The sequence below is a fragment of the Taudactylus pleione genome, unplaced genomic scaffold (genome assembly GCF_031769625.1).
Source record: "Taudactylus pleione unplaced genomic scaffold, aTauple2 ptg000016l, whole genome shotgun sequence".
NCBI lineage: Eukaryota > Metazoa > Chordata > Amphibia > Anura > Myobatrachidae > Taudactylus > Taudactylus pleione.
The window spans coordinates 29711130-29733976 of NW_028284418.1; the positions used below are offsets into that span (position 1 = coordinate 29711130).

A 22847-nucleotide genomic window follows, 5' to 3' on the forward strand; every position below is an offset into this window, starting at 1 on the left:
TGCATTGAGCTGCATTTCTGACAAGTGTGTTTTATATTGTTAGTCCTCCATTCTCTGGAACAGATCCCATCAAAATTTATAACATGGTGTTGAAAGGAATTGAGAAAGTAGACTTTCCGCACCGCATTGGACGGCGTTCTGAGGACCTGATCCGCAGGCTGTGCAGGTAATGATCATTAGTTGTTGTTGTGTGTACTGAGGCTGGAGGGGGATGTAACACCCATGGGAAATACTGTACAAGGTGCCACCTAAAGAAATCTTAATGGTTGCTTCAAAGAGTCTCTTTGAGGAGGTGGTGAAGACAAATTCAGCCAAGGGATCTGGAAATGTTCCACACAGACTGTTTTCAGTGGGTCATCATAAAAAAAGGAAAGGATTTAGGGACACATAAGAAAGTGACAAATACAATGTCACACTGCAGTGACAAAAGGTTTTAAAAATGTGGGGCTCTTTTTGGAAGATTTTGCCAGCATTATTATTTTAGATATTCTTTTTATGATTGGCTATCCCTAACAACTTCACCATGGACAGGAATGTCAGGTGGAGTTGGGTCATAATGTCGACATGAGAATGTCGATGTTGACAGTCATCATGTAGACAGTAATGAAATAGCAGCATGTTAGACTGTTGACATATTATCCTTGGTGGCCCAGTGACGACCTACCTGCTGCAGCGGCTCCATCTGCATCTTCTGGGTCCTTGCGATCATGTGACTGTGACTTTGGGGTCAGATCTCCGATCCTCCGGCATTCAAATGAGTATTTCCCCACTATCCCTAACCCCTACCCCCTAACCCTCCCTCTAGTGCTATTCCTAACCTCCTCCCACAGCCTAGCCCTCCTGCCCGCAGCCTATCCCTAAAGTTGCCATTCTGTGAATGTCGACACGTTGCCTGTCAACATTTTAACAATGTTGATATCATAGCGGTCGACATTGTGGTTTGACATTATGAATGTTGACATAGTAATTGGAGACCACATCCCACCAGGGGATGACTTGTACCTCGTTCAAAGGACACATTAGATCCCTTGAAGTTGGAGTTCTTCTTAAATCAGTGCTTTGCTATATTTGGGGAGGGGGGATTACAAAAAACTTTTTTTGTTCAGGATAATAAGAAAGTATGATTTGGATGTATGAACTTTGTTTCATTAAGAGCAGTGGTTCTCACCCTCAACCCTCAAGTTTTCCTAACAGGTCATGCGTTAAACTATGTTTCTATGCACAAAGTCGCAGTAGCAATTGAGGCGTTCAATCTCAGAAATGTATTGGAAATGTTTTGGGCGTTCCTGGCTGGTGACTGGGAGGTTTCTTTGCAGACTCACAGAGACGGAGCATCTTATGGGAGTGTCATGGGCGTGTCAGACGCTTAATTGCTCACATTTTTGCCCATACTTGGAGAATCTGTACCAAGCATGGGGCTGGAGCATGTTTCGATGAAGTGACTGATGGTTGCGTCTAAAGTTGCACAAAGCTGCAGCAACTGAAAGTGGGCATCCCAGCCCTTGTACATTAGACACATGTTTGCACACAGGGGAACAGCTTTTACTAGCATTGGCATAAAGTTGCAGCCGCTACTACAGCAAAAGGCACTAATGCGGTCGCAGCACCGTGCGACTCGGAATTAGCCCCTAACTCACCTGTGCATGATTAAAGAAATCCACAAATCATGACCTGTTAATAGTACTTGAGGATTGGAGTTGAGAACCCCTGATGTAGAGGAGTGTAACCATATACACAGCTTTCCCAGCATGGGATGCAAACTATTTTTGGATTACACTGTGAACTGTGTTGTCTTACTACTTACATGTGTCTACATACTATAACTGCTTTCTTTTGAAGTGTATAGTAATTCCCTTCTTATGAAAGTCCTCTGCTGGTGGTTGACGGATACAGATGCATCACAATGAGAGCTCTGTCTGTTACAAGGGCATACATGCTACCTATAATAAATTATAATAAATGATTTAGAACATACACTAATAAAATGCTCTTCCGTAATTGAGGGTATGTCTTCACTGTTCTGTGATCAGTTTAGGGCTCTAGAATTTCCTTGTTATGCTTGTGTTTATTGGATATCAACTCTCCTTCTTGATACTACAATTGTGCTATTTATCAAGCTCCAAAAACTGAAAAACTAATTCTCAGCTTGACTAACAGCTAACGTAAATTGCAGATGGTGTTGGCACTCTCTTTCCAGTGTAAAAAGATTCCACAGTGTGAAGAGGGATCCATTTAGATTCCCCTTGCCTCCTCGGGTGCACATGGATGACCTAAAGGACTTGGTAGCGACAAAAGTCGGGACAGCTGCCTTTCAGATTAGCTGCCCCGGCTGGGAAGCCATCAGAAATTGCTTGAAAAAGATTTTCTTCTCATTGCAAGTCATGTAGAGTAGGAATGTTATGTAACACCTTTTATCACACAAATTGATAAATAGTCCTCTTGGAAAGTTTCTCCCCTGCTCTGTCCTGAATGTCATGATACAATCTCTCAACATAGAGTGGCTTCATATGCACCTTTCAGTGGCTGATAGGCAAAGTGGGGGGGCTTTTCTCATTCAAATATAATTTACAGATGATAGAGTGATTCATACATAGAAAAGTTATACATGTACAGCAGAGGCTGATGCAGTAATTTGGGCATACAGAACTCAAAAGTAATGTCCATGGAAATATAGCGTACATACAGTATGCAGAGCTGTCTCCAGGTGCAGCCGCCTCTGCGTGAGCAGCATATCTGCCTGCCTTTCTACTAGTCATCTTCCGCAACATGTATGTGCACCTGCCCTGTGCTACGTGTTATATATATGCCTCATACAGTAAAAGGCATATGTGCAGTCAGGTGCATAACTATTGGGACATTGACAGAATTTTCATATTTTGGTCTCTATTCACCACCAACACGACTTTGAAATGAAACAAACAAGATGTGCTTTAACTGCAGACTTTCAGATTTAATTTGAGGGTAATTACATCCAAATCAGGTGAACGGTGTAGGAATTACAATGGTTTCTATATGTGCCTCCCACTTTTTAAGGGGCCAAAAGTAATGGGACAAACTAAACAATCCTAAATCTAGCTTTCACTTTTTAATACTTTGTTGCAAATCCTTTGCAGGCAATTACAGCCTGAAGTCTGGAACGCATAGACATCACCAGACGCTGGGTTTCATCCCTGGTGATGCTCTGCCAGGCCTCTACTGCAAATGTCTTCAGTTCCTGCTTGTTCTTGTGGCATTTTCCTTTCAGTTTTGTCTTCATCAAGTGAAATGCATGCTCAATCGGATTCAGGTCAGGGGATTGACTTGGCCATTGTATAACATTCCACTTTTTAGCCTTAAAAAACTCTTTGGTTGCTTTTGCAGTATTCTTTGGGTCATTGTCCATCTGCACTGTGAAGCGCCGTCCAATGAGTTCTGAAGCATTTGACTGAATATGAGCATATAATATTGCCCTAAACACTTCAGAATTCATTCTGCTGCTTTTGTCTGCAGTCACATCATCATTAAATACAAGGGAACCAGTTCCATTGGCAGCCATACATGCCCACGCCATGACACTATCACCACCATGCTTCACTGATGAGGTGGTATGTTTTGGATCATGAACAGTTCCTTTCCTTCTCCATACTCTTCTCTTCCCATCACTCTGGTACAAGTTGATCTTTGTCTCATCTGTCCATAGGATGTTGTTCCAGAACTGTAATGGCTTTTTTAGATGTTGTTTGGCAAACTCTAATCTGGTCTTCCTGTTTTTGTGGCTCACCAATGGTTTACATCTTGTGGTGAACCCTTTATATTCACTCTTGTGAAGTCTTCTCTTGATTGTTGACTTTGACACATATACACCTACATCCCGGAGAGTGTTCTTGATTTGGCCAACTGTTGTGAAGGGGTTTTTCTTCACAAGGGAAATAATTCTTCTGTCATCCACCACAGTTGTTTTCCGTGGTCTTCTGGGTCTTTTGGTGCTGCTGAGCTCTCCGATGCGTTCTTTCTTTTGAAGAATGTTCCAAACAGTTGATTTGGCCACACCTAAAGTTTTTGCTATCTCTGATGGGTTTGTTTGATTTTTCAGCCTAATGATGGCTTGCTTCACTGATAGTGACAGCTCTTTGGATCTCATATTGAGAGTCGACAGCAACTGATTCCAAATGCAAATGTCACAGCTAGAATCAACTCCAGACCTTTTACCTGCTTAATTGATAATGAAATAACGAGGGAATAGCCCACACCTGTCCATGAAATAGCTTTTGAGTTGATAGTCCCATTACTTTTGGCCCCTTAAAAAGTGGGAGGCACATATAGAAACCGTTGTAATTCCTACACCGTTCACCTGATTTGGATGTAATTACCCTCAAATTAAATCTGAAAGTCTGCAGTTAAAGCACATCTTGTTTGTTTCATTTCAAAGCCATTGTGGTGGTGAATAGAGGCCAAAATATTAAAATTCTGTCAATGTCCCAATATTTATGCACCTGACTATGTTCATGTGCAAGTCTGCATGGCCCACATTTGTGTGCAACTCCATACTGGCCGAATACCTGGCTGCCCCCTCCGGGCTCATGAGGGGGATGGGTCACAGTAAAGTGGGTGGGCTGGTGGTCATAGCCCCACCCCTTTACACAATTACTGGCATTGTAAAGCACAGGGCGGGGCCACAACAATGCGTTTCAACGCAAATTGCATCATCAGCCGCCCGGATCTCCCACTGTCGCTTGCTAAGTGGGTGGCTGAAGAAGGGTGGCACCCCGCTCTGGGAGACTTGCCCACTTCCGGGCGGCAAAGAGCGGAAGGAGAGTACACAAGTACATACTTACCGACTTTGTATGATTCCTTAGCGGGAGCAGCCAAAAGAACTGCTGCCGCAGGCTGGTTCAGGGGTGTGGCATAATTAGGCCCCTTCTCTTTCCTGGGAAAAGACCGTGGTTCGCGGGTCCATGAGGAGGGGGCGGGGCTAAATGATGCAAATTGCGCCATTTAGCCCCACCTTCTCACGTAGGCACTAATTCCCCAGTAATTCTCCCCATCCTGCCCACTTCACTAGGAAGTGGGCAGGATGTGTGAGATCTGCCTACACTTCCATGGGTGCGTGGGCTACAAGGAAACATTGGGAGCCTCCAGCGACTTCCAGGAGTGTAGGCAAGTATGATCCAACGTGTCCTCACTAAACTCCATGAGAAAGCCACTGCAGAAGCGTATTTACGAGCGCTTATCAGCAGGGTCGCCGATAGCCGCGCCCAGGTAACAGGGGCGTGGCCTAATCATGGGAGGCATGGCCATGCCCCCTTAGAAACAAAAAATTAATTAATTTTTGGCGCTGCACGCTGGGGAGGGGGTGCTGTGTGCCCCTTAGCCTGCGCACCGCCAATGGGGGGCGCGATCAGTGTGATCGCTCCCCCCATAGGCATAGGAGACTTTAGCAGCCATGAGCAGTCACGCAGTGCAGCCCAGCACACAGCAGAGTGTGCTGGGCTGCTGTGACGTAAGAGGGAGGGGGAGCAGTGCCGGGTCCCCCCAGCAAGCCCAGACCCGGGTAATTAGTACCCACCCCCCCCTCTCGGCACCCCTGCTTATAAGAGCATGCTCAGTGTGAAATACACTATACAAGCAGGTATGTTCAGCTCTGCACTTACTTTTACCTAATATGGTTTTACTGATTACATTTTTTTAATCTGAAACTTTTCAGTCACTCTTTTTCATTCACTTTAAACATTACATTTCTATACATGTTTTTTAAATTCAGTTAATTCAAAATTACTTTTATTCTCTCCTTTGAGTGCATCTTATGCGGTTCCTCTAAGCGATACAGCGACTCCAGGGACCTTTACCAGCATCTATCCATTAGCAATACACTGTTTTGAAGAAGAATGAGCCAGTGTTCAGTTATGTTTTATCTTCAAAACAGCCATGAAGATCCTATACAGTCTGACGTATGAATGGTTTTTATTTCTCACTCAAAGAGCAGCTTTTTTTTACATTTTTTAAGCCACTTCAGTACTATACTATTGTTTATGATCTATTTTTATTTATTTTATTTTTTCCTTAGGCAAGAACTGGACATCAATCTTTTCATCTCATGGCAGCAATACTGTATAGTAGCTTGTATAATGATGTGTAATTGTGTTTCCTCTCTACATATGGAGTAGACAACTTCAGTGATCTAGGGGCTTATTTATCAAATTGGGCCAAACAAAAACAAACAGATTTTCTATCGCTAGTGATGATCGTAGTAATAAAAAATCTCTTTCGGGCCAATTTATCAAGTCAAAGGGTCAGTAGGGTGATGTTCCACTACCTGGCTGCTTTGGTCGGCAGTCTCTCTGCTTCCCAGACCAGTCAGGTGTCATGGAGTGCATGTGTATGCCGGCTTACAGGCCCCACATGCACACTAGAACTGGAAGCTCAGACTTCCGGGTCTGGATTCCACAAAAATCCCAGAAAAATATATATATATATATACAGTCAGGTGCATAAATATTGGGACATTGACAGAATTTTCATATTTTAGCCTCTGTTCACCACCACAATGCTTTGAAATGAAACAAACAAGATGTACTTTAACTGCAGACTTTCAAATTTAATTTGAGGGTAATTACATCCAAATCAGGTGAACGGTGTAGGAATTACAACGGTTTCTATATGTGCCTCCCACTTTTTAAGGGGCCAAAAGTAATGGGACTATCAACTCAATAGCTATTTCATGGACAGGTGTGGGCTATTCCCTCGTTATTTCATTATCAATTAAGCAGGTAAAAGGTCCGGAGTTGATTCTAGGTGTGACATTTGCATTTGGAATCAGTTGCTGTCGACTCTCAATATGAGATCCAAAGAGCTGTCACTATCAGTGAAGCAAGCCATCATTAGGCTGAAAAATCAAAACAAACCCATCAGAGAGATAGCAAAAACTTTAGGTGTGGCCAAATCAACTGTTTGGAACATTCTTAAAAAGAAAGAACGCACCGGAGAGCTCAGCAACACCAAAAGACCCGGAAGACCACGGAACACAACTGTGGTGGATGACAGAAGAATTATTTCCCTTGTGAAGAAAAACCCCTTCACAACAGTTGGCCAAATCAAGAACACTCTCCAGGATGTAGGTGTATATGTGTCAAAGTCAACAATCAAGAGAAGACTTCACAAGAGTGAATATAGAGAGTTCACTACAAGATGTAAACCATTGGTGAGCCTCAAAAACAGGAAGACCAGATTAGAGTTTGCCAAACAACATCTAAAAAAGCCATTACAGTTCTGGAACAACATCCTATGGACAGATGAGACAAAGATCAACTTGTACCAGAGTGATGGGAAGAGAAGAGTATGGAGAAGGAAAGGAACTGCTCATGATCCAAAACATACCACCTCATCAGTGAAGCATGGTGGTGGTAGTGTCATGGCGTGGGCATGTATGGCTGCCAATGGAACTTGTTCCCTTGTATTTATTGATGATGTGACTGCTGACAAAAGCAGCAGAATGAATTCTGAAGTGTTTCGGACAATATTATATGCTCATATTCAGTCAAATGCTTCAGAAAATGCTTCAGAAAATGCCCCAAGAACAAGCAGGAACTGAAGACATTTGCAGTAGAGGCCTGGCAGAGCATCACCAGGGATGAAACCCAGCGTCTGGTGATGTCTATGCGTTCCAGACTTCAGGCTGTAATTGCCTGCAAAGGATTTGCAACAAAGTATTAAAAAGTGAAAGTTAGATTTAGGATTGTTTAGTTTGTCCCATTACTTTTGGCCCCTTAAAAAGTGGGAGGCACATATAGAAACCGTTGTAATTCCTACACCGTTCACCTGATTTGGATGTAATTTCCCTCAAATTAAATCTGAAAGTCTGCAGTTAAAGCACATCTTGTTTGTTTCATTTCAAAGCCATTGTGGTGGTGAATAGAGGCCAAAATATGAAAATTCTGTCAATGTCCCAATATTTATGCACCTGACTGTATATATATATATATATATATATATATATTAGTTAATTAATTTACAAAAGCAAACAATACTTTTATTTAAGAGTAAGTACAGAATTGTTTCCTGTGAGTACCCCCAGCTCACGCCATCCAGACTGGTGCTAGCTATCAAAGTACGGTGGCAGTACTGGCACTGTGCATGATAAATAGGCCTTCCCATTCTTTGCACAGGGGGGTGAATTGCAGGAGGTTACCGCCTGCCATAGCTCGCAGTCGTACTTACCAGCAGGGGAAGTTGATAAATAGGCATTCCTGTTTTACAGGATTCTTTGCTTTTTGTCGATCATAAATAGACCTCTAAACCATTGCTAATCCAAAATTTCAAGCCATAACTGTTCAGTATTATAAAATCAGGTAATAATCATGCCGTGATGATACCTACATTAAGACATATCCCTACTGTGTAAAAATGCATTAGTGCTCACCAGTGCTTAAAGCGGTTCTAGAGAAGTGGTGGAATTCACCGCCCCCCTTCGGTGCAATGACAATAAAGGGACAGCGCACGTTGAAAAAAGGGACGTGGTCTCAAAAGAAAGGGATGTGGTCACATAATAGTATTCCCGATACAAATTACGCCACAGAGTAGCACATTCTTGATTCACATTACACCACATAGTAGTGTCTTATTCATGTATGACACCCAGCAGTGCCCTTTAAACGATGCCCACAGCAGTAGTGCCCCTTATACAATGCCCACAGCAGTAGTTCCCCTTACATATAAAGCCCACTATAGTGGTGCCCCTTACACATAATGCCCACTGTAGTGGTGCCCCCAGTAGTGGTAGTGCCCCTTATGCAGTGCCCTCAGTAGTGGTGTCCCTAATGCAGTGCCCCCAATAGTGGTAGTGCCCCTTATGCAGTGCCCACAGTAGTGGTGCCCCTTATGCAGAGCCCCCCTTATGCAATGCCCCCAGGAGTGGTGCCCCTTATGCAGTGCCCCCTATGCAATACCTCCATTAATAATCCCCCTTTAATGGTGCTCCCAATAGTAGTGCCCATAGTAGTAATGCCCCCTGTAGTAGTGCCCCCAATAGTAATGTCCCCAGTAGTAGTGCCCCTAATAGTAATGTCCCATGAGAAATGCCCCCAGTAGTAGTGCCCCCTATTGTGAAGCTGCTTACACAACAACAACAAACTTATACTTACCTTAAGCCCCGCGCCCGCGTCCGCTGCCGTCTGGTCCGCCTGGCTGCTCCTCAGTGTGAACTATGGTTGACGCGTCATGACGTCTCTCCCATGGTGCACTGCACACAGTGGGACCCATAAGCCGGAGCTCATGAGTTAGCTCCAGCCTCCGGCCTCCGCTGGCGCTGCGGGGAGGGAGCCGGGCGCAAAATCTCAGCGGGCGCCCGGCAAATGGAGCCTTCCTGGGTTAGGTGGGACTGGGGAGATGGAACTGGTCCTGTCTCCAAATAGAAGTGACGGAACACAGTTCTGCCCTGTTCTGGTCTACTTTAACCCCTGGTGCTCACTATCATATCAGTGATCGCGCTGAGCAAAAAAAATTGCGTGTCCCGGGGACCCCTCACTTTAAAAAATTGGGGTTTTACGTCTGTTTCTGGGTCCCATGACACATTATGGGGGGTGAGGGCAGGCAGCAGTTGGGACAGGTCTATGGGCAGGTAGCAGTTGAGGTAGAGCTCGGGGTAAAGGCAGAGAGAATCATAATCCGCTATGAAATATCCTGAGATCGACATGTAAATCAGGAAAGACATACATGCACCGCCAACGGCTCTTGCTGCCGCAGTGGTGAGTGGATAGACCTGCAAATGAGAGCCCTGCAGCGTCTGGGATTAAGGCTTGGGTGACACATCATATGCAGAGTACATAATACTAGTCTATATGAAAATCCGCTTTGGCCTTTCCTGTCTCCATCATGCACAGTGGTAGCCAGGTTGAGCGTCCCACCATTGGCTCCCACTGCTGTGACAGACGGACAAGACAAGTTTGCAGCCAGGGCAGAAAGGGCTACTTTGCAGCACTGGCCAAACTATATAACGACCTGGGAAATGACTGGTCAAATACTAGTCCCTTATATATTCCAATAGGCGGTATCTCCTGCAAACATTACTTTCCTGTAACTGGCAGTATAATGCATCAAGCCACAGAGGTGCAGGCAGCATGGTTAGGGAGAGGACAACAGTGACCACACCTCAATTTCAAAGAAAGCAAACCTTGTATAGCTGGCTGGATGTTATCATTACATAGATATATGCAGATATAGATGTCAAATGTGTTTACCCTGTCATTGTTATGGAACGGGTGACCAGGATCTGCTGCTGGGATATGGCTGACCATGCAGTGTGAAGATGGCGGGTGCTGCGCGCAGGAGCGCACGCTACATTAAGGAAGAATTCCGCCCCCGGGGTTGACTGGCAGGCTGGCAACCAATGGAAGGCTGGCAACCAATGGGAGACTCCCATCCTGCAGGCTCTTGCATGGGCTGATACGATCCCATGAGACGCTGCTGCGGCTCCCCACTGTCACTAACCATCGCTCCGGTTCCTACGTTGGTTGCTGCTTCTGACTGGTGTGGAGATTCCAGGAGTCCAGGCAGCAGAGAGCACCACTTCATGATAGCGCCGCCATCATTCTAACCTGGCGCCAACCGCAAGCCAATCAGAGCCCGCGTACTTGCAGCTGATGATGATTGGCTGCCAGTCTGCGAGCTCTAATCGGCTTGCGTCCGGCTTCTATTTGAATGACAGCGCTGTTTTTTTTTTTAATCTGCAGGGCAGGTGTGCCAGGTCCCTGAGGACGTGATGTGCTGCAGCCAATCTCTGACACCCTGTCAGGGATTGTCCACAGCACAGCGCATCCCCGGGGACCCGGCCACTTTTTAAAAGTGAGTCTCCTGTCTGCAATCCCGAGTAAAATATGCACTATTTGCGAACACTGGGCCTGATTCAGAGCCGGACGCAATTAGCGCTCGCTCGTCCAGAAAATAAGGGTGGCTATTCAAATGAACTGTTCACTCTTTGCAGTCTGTTCACGCCTCTAGGTCTGAACGAGCGAACAAAACTTGCGGTTGTTTTTTGGATAAATACGCCCCCTGGCCGCTCGAATCCTACGTCATGTCCGCTATTTATTAGATTAATCGAGTACATCAACCACCATATGAACTGCTCGCTATTCTTGTGGTTGGTTTTTCCTACCACAATCTTGCGAGCAGTTCTGGCTTTAAAATAACCCAGTGACGTGACGTGCTGTTTTAATTATGCAGACCCATAAAACGCCCGTTTTGACCTTTAAGCACGCCTGTGTTCAGATCTCCACTCCCCGTTTTCAAGCACCTTCCACTGTTACCACCCACATACGCCTCATTCTGTCACTCAAATTATCAGGCATTCGCTATTTTGCGAGCACATGAATTTCAACCGCACTGACTGGTTTGCGTATGCGTATAACGATCCGTACGCATGCGCAGTTGGGCAAACATCGCTCGGAGCAAACGAGCGGCCGCTTACGAGAGGCTCTGAATCAGGCCCACTGTCATATACCGGCTTTTGTCTATGACATCAACCTACAATGATTGCAACTATGGAAAATAACATAGTTAATAGTTAAAATTATGTAAAGCTGGGTACACACTATACAATGTGACAAATGATGCAATAATCGTCCCCATTTCACTAACTCCAACAACACACGATATACAGTAGGGTCTGATTCAGAGTTGTACATGTTGCACAGCCATAGGGAAGCAGCTGTGCAATACCATACAACTAATATGCTAATGCAGCTGGAGGCATCTGAGGAAAAAAGACGCCTCCTGCCACCACAACAGATCCCAGTGCTGTTCCCTAAGATGCAGCATTAGATCTCCTGCGAGACCACTGGCAATCTGAGTAACCCTGAAGATACTCAGATTGTCCCAGGCAGACTCTGACCTCGGAACTCCCAGAGAACGGGGGCGACACGCTCTAGTTTCCCGGATCAGAGGCAGGCTCCGCCCACTCCCCACCCCATGGGGAACTGTGAGAGATCTTACAGAAGAAGACTGCTGCATGCACCATACAATGTGCACCACATTGTTCATCAAGTCATCCCATCTGCCATGCACCACAGCAGATGGGACAACGTGATGAACAATGGATGAGTACAACATATCCCAATTGGAAGCTTTACCACGCTCTTTGATAAAGCTTGCAATTGGGATGCGAAACGCGTCAGTGGGTTTTATTGGAAAAGTGACAACCAAGCTTTTACTCCACATATATCCCTGCGTTATATTAACAACGGACCTAACCGGAGGTTTGTACAGCACTGCAAGTGCCTTCTTTTTACCATCAGCTCCTGGTGCTATTGGACATGCGTACCTTGTTTGGGACTGCCTATACAAGCAGCAACCTACAGGGTTGTCATGAGCTGACTAAAGTACAACCCGCTAAGCTGCCAGAACAAACAGATACATAGTGTCACTTACACCAGCGCTGCCGCAGCTTGGCTTTGAGCCGCTGCAGTCTTTGGATCCCTGCGTGTGGAGGATTGGATATATGCAGTCTGCATGTGACGAGACTGGGTGAGATTCCAAATGTGGACAGACGGTTTGTGATTATATCCATCAAGGGTTTGGACATGGAGTTTATGGGACACTGAATTATAGCTGTTTTATGCATTTTTTCCAAAGCATATTGTTTTATACTGTATATATTTTCTGATCTTAGAAATTGCTTCTATATCAATGATATTGTATTGCTTTTTTAATATATTATAAATCATGTTATTATAAGCTTTGGTGTCTTGATCTTTTTTCTGCCTCATCCAATATATTTGGTTAAGAATATATACTTATATTAGCGCAAAACTTTTCTTGTACTTGTAGCGACTATTATTAGTCATATTGAGCTTACACAGGCTCATTTGTTTTGCTGCTATCCATTTATAATTATAATACCTTTTTTATTAGCGCCTCCTAATTTTTCTTGTTTCTATGGCAAATGTAATTAACCTCTACATTTGTTGGCTGATCTGACAATAAAATGAAATTATTAGGGGCCACCTGGTGATCCATTGCTATGAGCAAACTGTTTTGGCACTCAATAGCCCACCAATAAAAACAACCTTTATTGTATGTAAGAGGTTCCAGAAATATGTGGTAGTATATAGGGCAATAAAATAAAGCCTTAATATAGAAGATATGATGATAAATAATCACAAAATACTTTAAAGAGTGAGGTCAGGGGTGTTTCTAAAGAGGAGGGGGCCCATGTGCAGTCTCTGACCCAGGCACCCTCCTCTCCGCCCGGCGGCCGGCAGCACACTGAGCTGTGTGCGACCAGCGCCGGAGTTATAGACTCTGGCCACTAGAGTGTGCCCAGAGTCTATAGTGTCTGCACAGGCCAGCGGGAAAATGGCCGCCGTGGCCATTTTCCAGTCATTTTACAGCGCTGGATCCCCGCGCCGACGTGGGACTCCAGAGAGGTAAGTAATATTATGGGTGCAGGGTGTGCGGTGCGGGGCCCCCCCTGGACCCAAGAGCCTGTGTTACCCGCACACCCTGCACCCATTATAGATACGCCCCTGAGTGAGGTGTAAAGTTGAAGATGCAAGTGGGTACTTGAATTATACCATTAAGATTATGAGTTTTTTTAAAAATTGGATAGGAATAAGCATAGACTGGAGCAAAATAATAACAGATACCAGAGAAGGGGATGGTCTGAGGATGCTTGCAAGATCTTTTACAGTACCATTTTTGTCGTGGAGAAATAAAAAACAGATTGTACTTTTGCCATGTGACGTAGGAGGAATGGCAAGATGAAGCTCCTGTTTGTATGTGTTATCAAAATGACAGTGAAGAATCTCCGCAATATGCCACCGTGATGAGCCGCTGAGCACATTTTGATAGAACTACTGTAGTGTATTGCACTATTCACTTCAGTCTCTGCCGCGTCCCACCCTCAACTCTGTCCGTCCTTGCCCTTCATTACTGTTCTCACCCCTACTGATCGGTCCCTACACCCCCTAGTCTCTCCATCCCACCACACCAATCCCCTTGATGCTCCGTCGTCCTGCCACAACCCCTCTTTTCCCCCATCATGCAGTCCCTCTTTCACAGCTCCCATCCTCACTGTGTTCCCGGTGGTTGATCCCCCTCTTCTAGGTCTGTCCCGTGTCCCTGGCAGTGGGAGCCGTTGGGGCAGATCTTCTACAATTATTATATTATGGTACTCCATGAATTTTCCTGAGCAGCTGTCTGGGGTGCAAGGGAAATTAGAGATGTTATCTGCTGCAAAGTGCCTTCACCTGATGCACTTTGTGGTCATTGTGTAGAATTGACTCACCCCTACATGTGGAATCACTCTATTATTGATTCTAATAAGGAAATATATTTATGAAGATTGCTTGAGTGGGATAATGAACAATTTAGTTTCAGAATGTTAATTTTGAGATCTCCCATTCATACTGAGATGCCAAAGAGGCTGACAAGATGAGGGCAGGAAGAACTTTATATAATATTGGTCAAGTTGATAGTGTACACCAGTTTAACCAATGTACTGTAGCGTGTTAGATGGAGACAGAACACTGAAACACACCCATGGACAGATTAAGGATAGCCATATAGACACAGCTTGTCAAGATAAAAGTCCAGTTTGGCTCCAATGAATAACTGAATGAAACAGGGGCATTCAGAACTCAGGCCGAGCAATGCAGTGAATGAACCAGGAGAGGCGGTGGTTTACTGTTATCAAAACAAATCAAGGAAGTGAACAACTGAGTAGAATAGCATTGAGAATAGCATCTTGCACGTTCTAAGTGCAGTTTCAATAAAGGATGTTAGCTTAACATTATTCAAGTAATAACTGTGATGTGTTCCCCAATGTACAATGTATCTACAAGCTAAGAAGAAGATAGGTGGTTATTGTCAGAAGCCGCCGCACTGCAAATGCAGGGCGAGGCAAATGCTGGGCGGTCATTCGCTGAACTCCTCCCCATCAAGTGTCCATCATCCCTGGCTTGTTTTGGATTGGCCAATGCCGGTGATAGCGTTTCACGTGTTTCCGGTTCTGGCATTGACTCCTGTTTCCAGTCGAGTTCCCAGGATCTTTGTTATCCCTGCCATTTGTGTCATCTAGGTGGCACTAAGCACACCGCAGCGTCTTAAGTACGTAATCCTGTGTACTGCTGCTAGTGTCATCCCGGCAGCACTAAGCCCACCTCCGCATCCTGAGTACGCAATCCTGTGTACTGCTGCTAGTGTCATCCCGGCGGCACTTAGCACATCTAGCCAAGTTTACCAGTACTCAAGGCTGCTTCTCAGCCCCTAGGCTGCTACTCAGCCCAAAGGCTGCAACTTGGCCCAAAGGCTGCAACTTGGCCCAAAGGTCGCATCTAGCCAAGTTTACCAGCCCTCAAGGCTGCTACACAGCCCAGAGGCTGCTTACTCATCCCAAAGGCCACATCTAGCCAAGTTTACCAGCCCTCAAAGCTGCTACACAGCCCAAAGGCTGCTACTCGGCCCAAAGGCCGCATCTAGCCAAGTTTACCAGCCCTCAAGGCTGCTACACACAGGACCGGCAACAGAAATCTTGGGGCGTGGTACACGCATACCTCTGGGGCCCCCCCAACCAAGCAACTTTTTCTTTGTCAAATACAGTTAGCCCCAAACACAATTAAGAGATATAATCTATCAGCCACCTGAGGGGGGGAAGAGAGAGAGCGAGAGAGAGAGAGAGAGTCTCTCTTACTTGTAGCTTGTTGAAGGTGCCCGGAGGTTCTTATCAGGCTGCTTGCTCCTCGTAGGTAGACTTCGGCTGCTGACAGAAAGGAACGGCAAAGGACCCAGCAGCAATGTGATGACGTTGCAACGTCATGCATATGCCCCCGGACCATGTGATGTGACAGGTGACCGGGAATAGAGGCCAGGAGAGGCTGGCCAGCTACCGCTTGATAGAGTATTTTAATTTTGCCCACTTGCGCAGTGACGGTCACCTCGCTGATCACTTTAGAGATTACAATTATATCCCGCAGTCCCATTTTTCCCCTACGTACTTCGGGGCCCTCTGAGCCTTGGGGCCCGGTTCAGGTGTACCCTTAGTCCAGTCACAGTCATTGGTCTAGATGGCAGAAATCTTTACAAGGTTCCGATTGCTTTCCGGACTCCACCATTACAGTTGACTGTTGGAGCTCTGCATCAAGAAGAGCTATAATTTCTTCTTCTCCAATGTCCGCTGCTACCCATTGTACTGGGGTTACCTTGGCTGAAAAACCATAACCCGGTAATCCAGTGGCAAACTGGTGAAATATTGCAGTGGGGGTCCTCTTGTTTTGCCCGTTGTCTGTCTCGTTCTATTCGTCTAGCAGCGGCCATACCATCAGAGTCTCTCTGTCAAATCCTGCTCTTTATCGTAACTTGGCTGAGGTGTTATCTAAGAAGAAGGCCGATGTTCTACCACCTCATCGGTCCTTTGATTGTGCCATTGATCTTTTACCGGGCTCCAGACTCCCCAAAGACAGGCTCTACGCTATATCTGTTCCTGAGAATAAATCTGTGCAGAAGTATACCCAGGAGGCACTGGAAAAAGGATTTATTTCACCATCCAAGTCCCCGGTAGGAGCAGGTTTCTTTTTTGTTAAAAAAAAAGATGGATCACTACAACCTTGTATTGACTTAAGGGGATTGAACAAGATCACGGTCAAGAATGCGTATTCTCTGCCACTCATTTCAGTCCTCTTTGATCAACTGCGGGAAGCTTCTGTTTTTTCGAAGATTGACCTGCGGGGAGCGTACAACCTTATCGGCATCCAGAAAGAAGATGAATGGAAGACGGCATTCAACACCCACTCAGGGCATTTTGAATATCTAGTTATGCCGGTCAGTCTCTCCAATGCCCCAGCCGTCTTCCAGGATTTTATTAATGAGGTCTTAAGGGAGTTCCTGGGAGTCTTTGCTGTTGTCTACCTAGATGATATCCTCATCTACTCTAAATCTGTGAAACAGCATCAACAGCACATAAGACTGGTGCTGCAGAGGCTCCTTGATAATGATTTGTATGCCAAGTTGGAGAAATGTGAGTTCAAGGTGGAAGAGGCCTCCTTCTCAGGTTACATCACTCCTCTCGTGGCTTCTTCATGGATCCTAATAAAGTGAAGGCTATCCTAAATTGGGAACAACCCACATCACTAAAGGCCATTCAGCGGTTCCTTGGGTTTGCAAACTATTACTGCAGTTTCATCAGATCCTTCTCCTCAATTGTCTCACCCATCGTGGAGTTGAAAGGGGCTGATGTTGATAATTGGTCTGTCAGCGCCATTCACACATTCAACTCCCTCAAGATTGTTTTTGTGTCGGCTTCTATTCTTTGACACCCTAACTCAGATCTCCCTTTTGTGGTTGAAGTGGACACCTCTGAGATCAGAGTTAAAGCCATTCTATCTCAGAAAGATTTGGAGGATAACAAACTACACCTGTGCGCCTTCTTCTCTCGGAAATTTGATTCGGTGGAGAAAAACTGCGATGTGGGCAATCGAGAGCTTCTGGCCATTAAGTGGGCATTTGAAGATTGGAAACACTGGTTAGAGGGGGCTAACCATGTTGTCTCTGTCCTGACTGACAATAAAAATCTGGCCTACATTGAGATTGCCAAGAGACTGAATGTTAGACAAGCAAGTTGGATGCTGTTTTTCACCTGCAATTTTATCATTTCCTATCAACCAGATTCCAGAAACGTGAAGGCAGATGCCCTTTCACGTAGCTTCCCATTGATTATTGTCCTAGTGTTGAAGAAGAAAACCATCATTCCAGCATCCCAGATTCATCTAGCTCTGACAAGAACCTTGGCTGATTCTCTTAGGCAGTATCAGTCTGAAGCTCCTCCTGAGATGCCTCCAGGGTTGATGTTTGTCCCGGAGAGATCTCATAAGGCAGTCCTGAACAATTTCCACTCGTCCAAAGCTGTTGGTTATCCAGGCATCGCGAGGACTCTTGAGCTACTCTCCTGTTCTGTTTGGTGGCAGTCCATGTCTCATGATATTTGTGAGTTTGTGGCGGATTGTGAAGTCTGTTCCAGAAACAAGACTCTCTGGACTACTCCTTCTGGCCTGTTATGTCCACTGCCTACTCCTCTTAAACTGTGGACACATATTGTGATGGATCTCATGGTGGTTCTTCTGTCATCTTCTCGCTGTTTGGTCATCTGGACCATTGTGGACTGGTTTTCGAAGATGGTGCATGTTGTTCCTTTCAGCAAATTGCCTTCAGCTAAAGAATTGGCAGCACTCTTTATCCATCATGTTTTTAGACTTCATGGACTTCCATCAGATATTGTCTCAGATTGTGGTTCCCAATTTGTTGTTCAGTTTTGGAGGTGCTTCTTTGCGGATCTGGGCATCAATGTCAGTCTGTCATCATGTTACCACCCAAAGCCCAATGGACAGACGGAGCGGGCCAACCAGTCTCTGGAGCAATACCTCCGCTGCTTCATCTCCAAGTGCCAAAACATCTGGGTTACGCTCTTGCCATTTGCCGAGTTTACTTACAACAACTCCTGCCATTCTGCTTCATCAGTGTCGCCTTTTCTCTGTAATTTTGGGATTCATCCTTGGAGTAATTCCTTCGAGACTACGCCTACCACAACTCCTTCTGCTTCATCTGTTTCCAGGTTCCGGTCTGTCTGGAGGAAAGTACACCATTCTCTTCTTCAAGCTTCTGGTTGTTCTTGGCTGACAGACATCATAGGCCCTGTTTTTTCAAAGTGGGAGACATGGTTTGGCTGTCCTCCAAAAACATTAACCTGCGCCAGAGATCACAAAAGTTGGGTCCCAAGTTCATTGGCCCTTTTAGAATTAATTCTCAAGTGAATCCTGTGACCTTCCAACTGAAGTTACCTCAGACTCTCAGGATCAGCAACACTTTCCATTGTTCTCTCTTGAAACTGGTTTTCCTTTCCTCCAGATTTTCCCCGAGGTGTCCAGTCAGGCCTCCACCGGTGCTCATTCAAGGTCAACAGGAATTTGTTGTGGAAAAGATCCTTGACTCCAGAATTTCTTGAGGTGGTCTTCAATTCCTGGTCCGGAGGAGCACTCCTGGATTCATGAAAATTCTTTACATGCTCCCACTCTGAAGAAGTGGTTTTTTGAGAATTCCCCTAACAAACCAGGGTTTAGGGGGTTTCATAACCCCTCATCAAGGGGGGGGGTACTGTCACAAACCACCGCACTGTGAACGCAGGGCGAAGTGACACCTGGCGATCATTCGCTGAACTCCTCTCCATCAAGTGTCCATAATACCTGGCTTGTTTTGGATTGGCTCCTGCGGCTATTTCCTCCTGGTGCGAAGGCTGCTCCAATGTCGGTGATAGCATTTCACGTGTTTCCAGTTCTGGCATTGTCTCTTGTATCCAGTCGAGTTTCCAATGATCCAGTCAGCTTTGTTATCCCTGCAGTTTGTGTCATCTAGGCAGCATGGTCCACATATTTCCTACCTGCCCTTTGTATCATCCCGACGGCACTAAGCACACCTCAGCGTCCTGAGTACGCAATCCTGTGTACTAGCTCTAGTGTTATCCCGGCAGCACTTAGCGCACCTTAGCATCCAGAGTACGTAATCCTGTGTACTGCCGTTAGTGTCATCCCGTCGGCACTAAGCACACCTCAGCGTCCTGAGTATGCAATCCTGTGTACTGCCACTAGTGTCATCCCGGCGCCACTTAGCGCACCTCAGCATCCTGAGTATGCCATCCTGTGTACTGCTGTTAGTGTCATCCCGGCAGCACTTAGCACATCTAGCCAAGTTTACCAGCCCTCAAGGCTGCTACACAGCCCAGAGGCTGCTTACTCATCCCAAAGGCCACATCTAGCCAAGTTTATCAGCCCTCAAAGCTGCTACACAGCCCAAAGGCTGCTACTCGGCCCAAAGGCCGCATCTAGCCAAGTTTACCAGCCCTCAAGGCTGCTACACACAGGACCGGCAACAGAAATCTTGGGGCGTGGTACACGCATACCTCTGGGGCCCCCCCAACCAAGCAACTTTTTCTTTGTCAAATACAGTTAGCCCCAAACACAATTAAGAGATATAATCTATCAGCCACCTGAGGGGGGGAAGAGAGAGAGCGAGAGAGAGAGAGAGAGACTCTCTTACTTGTAGCTTGTTGAAGGTGCCCGGAGGTTCTTATCAGGCTGCTTGCTCCTCGTAGGTAGACTTCGGCTGCTGACAGAAAGGAACGGCAAAGGACCCAGCAGCAATGTGATGACGTTGCAATGTCATGCATATGCCCCCGGACCATGTGATGTGACAGGTGACCGGGAATAGAGGCCAGGAGAGGCTGGCCTGCTGCCGCTTGATAGAGTATTTTAATTTTGCCCACTTGCGCAGTGACGGTCACCTCGCTGATCACTTTAGAGATTACAATTATATCTCGCAGTCCCATTTTTCCCCTACGTACTTCGGGGCCCTCTGAGCCTTGGGGCCCGGTTCAGGTGTACCCTTAGTCCAGTCACAGTCATTGGTCTAGATGGCAGAAATCTTTGCAAGGTTCCGATTGCTTTCCGGACTCCATCATTACAGTTGACTGTTGGAGCTCTGCATCAGGAAGAGCTATAATTTCTTCTTCTCCAATGTCCGCTGCTACCCGTTGTACTGGGGTTACCTTGGCTGAAAAACCATAACCCGGTAATCCAGTGGCAAACTGGTGAAATATTGCAGTGGGGGTCCTCTTGTTTTGCCCGTTGTCTGTCTCGTTCTATTCGTCTAGCAGCGGCCATACCATCAGAGTCTCTCTGTCAAATCCCGCTCTTTATCGTAACTTGGCTGAGGTGTTATCTAAGAAGAAGGCCGATGTTCTACCACCTCATCTGTCCTTCGATTGTACCATTGATCTTTTACCGGGCTCCAGACTCCCCAAAGACAGGCTCTACGCTATATCTGTTCCTGAGAATAAATCTGTGCAGAAGTATACCCAGGAGGCACTGGAAAAAGGATTTATTTCACCATCCAAGTCCCCGGTAGGAGCAGGTTTCTTTTTTGTTAAAAAAAAAGATGGATCACTACAACCTTGTATTGACTTAAGGGGATTGAACAAGATCACGGTCAAGAATGCGTATTCTCTGCCTCTCATTTCAGTCCTCTTCGATCAACTGCGGGAAGCTTCTGTTTTTTCGAAGATTGACCTGCGGGGAGCGTACAACCTTATCGGCATCCAGAAAGAAGATGAATGGAAGACGGCATTCAACACCCACTCAGGGCATTTTGAATATCTAGTTATGCCGGTCAGTCTCTCCAACGCCCCAGCCGTCTTCCAGGATTTTATTAATGAGGTCTTAAGGGAGTTCCTGGGAGTCTTTGCTGTTGTCTACCTAGATGACATCCTCATCTACTCTAAATCTGTGAAACAGCATCAACAGCACATAAGACTGGTGCTGCAGAGGCTCCTTGATAATGATTTGTATGCCAAGTTGGAGAAATGTGAGTTCAAGGTGGAAGAGGCCTCCTTCTCAGGTTACATCATCTCCTCTCGTGGCTTCTTCATGGATCTTAATAAAGTGAAGGCTATCCTAAATTGGGAACAACCCACATCACTAAAGGCCATTCAGCGGTTCCTTGGGTTTGCAAACTATTACTGCAGTTTCATCAGATCCTTCTCCTCAATTGTCTCACCCATCGTGGAGTTGAAAGGGGCTGATGTTGATAATTGGTCTGTCAGCGCCATTCACACATTCAACTCCCTCAAGATTGTTTTTGTGTCGGCTTCTGTTCTTTGACACCCTAACTCAGATCTCCCTTTTGTGGTTGAAGTGGACACCTCTGAGATCAGAGTTAAAGCCATTCTATCTCAGAAAGATTTGGAGGATAACAAACTACACCTGTGCGCCTTCTTCTCTCGGAAATTTGATTCGGTGGAGAAAAACTGCGATGTGGGCAATCGAGAGCTTCTGGCCATTAAGTGGGCATTTGAAGATTGGAAACACTGGTTAGAGGGGGCTAACCATGTTGTCTCTGTCCTGACTGACAATAAAAATCTGGCCTACATTGAGATTGCCAAGAGACTGAATGTTAGACAAGCAAGTTGGATGCTGTTTTTCACCTGCAATTTTATCATTTCCTATCAACCAGATTCCAGAAACGTGAAGGCAGATGCCCTTTCACGTAGCTTCCCATTGATTATTGTCCTAGTGTTGAAGAAGAAAACCATCATTCCAGCATCCCAGATTCATCTAGCTCTGACAAGAACCTTGGCTGATTCTCTTAGGCAGTATCAGTCTGAAGCTCCTCCTGAGATGCCTCCAGGGTTGATGTTTGTCCCGGAGAGATCTCATAAGGCAGTCCTGAACAATTTCCACTCGTCCAAAGCTGTTGGTTATCCAGGCATCGCGAGGACTCTTGAGCTACTCTCCTGTTCTGTTTGGTGGCAGTCCATGTCTCATGATATTTGTGAGTTTGTGGCGGATTGTGAAGTCTGTTCCAGAAACAAGACTCTCTGGACTACTCCTTCTGGCCTGTTATGTCCACTGCCTACTCCTCTTAAACTGTGGACACATATTGTGATGGATCTCATGGTGGTTCTTCTGTCATCTTCTCGCTGTTTGGTCATCTGGACCATTGTGGACTGGTTTTCGAAGATGGTGCATGTTGTTCCTTTCAGCAAATTGCCTTCAGCTAAAGAATTGGCAGCACTCTTTATCCATCATGTTTTTAGACTTCATGGACTTCCATCAGATATTGTCTCAGATTGTGGTTCCCAATTTGTTGTTCGGTTTTGGAGGTGCTTCTTTGCAGATCTGGGCATCAATGTCAGTCTGTCATCATGTTACCACCCAAAGCCCAATGGACAGACGGAGCGGGCCAACCAGTCTCTGGAGCAATACCTCCGCTGCTTCATCTCCAAGTGCCAAAACATCTGGGTTACGCTCTTGCCATTTGCCGAGTTTACTTACAACAAC

General features: G+C 45.8%; 1 protein-coding gene across 4 annotated transcripts in view; it reads left to right on the forward strand.

Moving 5' to 3' along the window:
* Nucleotides 1-22847, forward strand: part of LOC148541907 (cGMP-dependent protein kinase 2-like) — a 198963-nt gene that overhangs the window by 154880 nt on the left and 21236 nt on the right. For 3 of the 4 annotated variants that reach the window (XM_088473410.1, XM_088473391.1, XM_088473401.1), the window contains exon 16: nt 44-166. In XM_088473410.1, the coding sequence (XP_088329536.1) occupies nt 44-166 (123 nt within the window). Of the gene's footprint in view, nt 1-43; nt 171-22847 lie in introns of those variants that run through there. The other variant, XM_088473421.1, reaches the window with a different exon arrangement.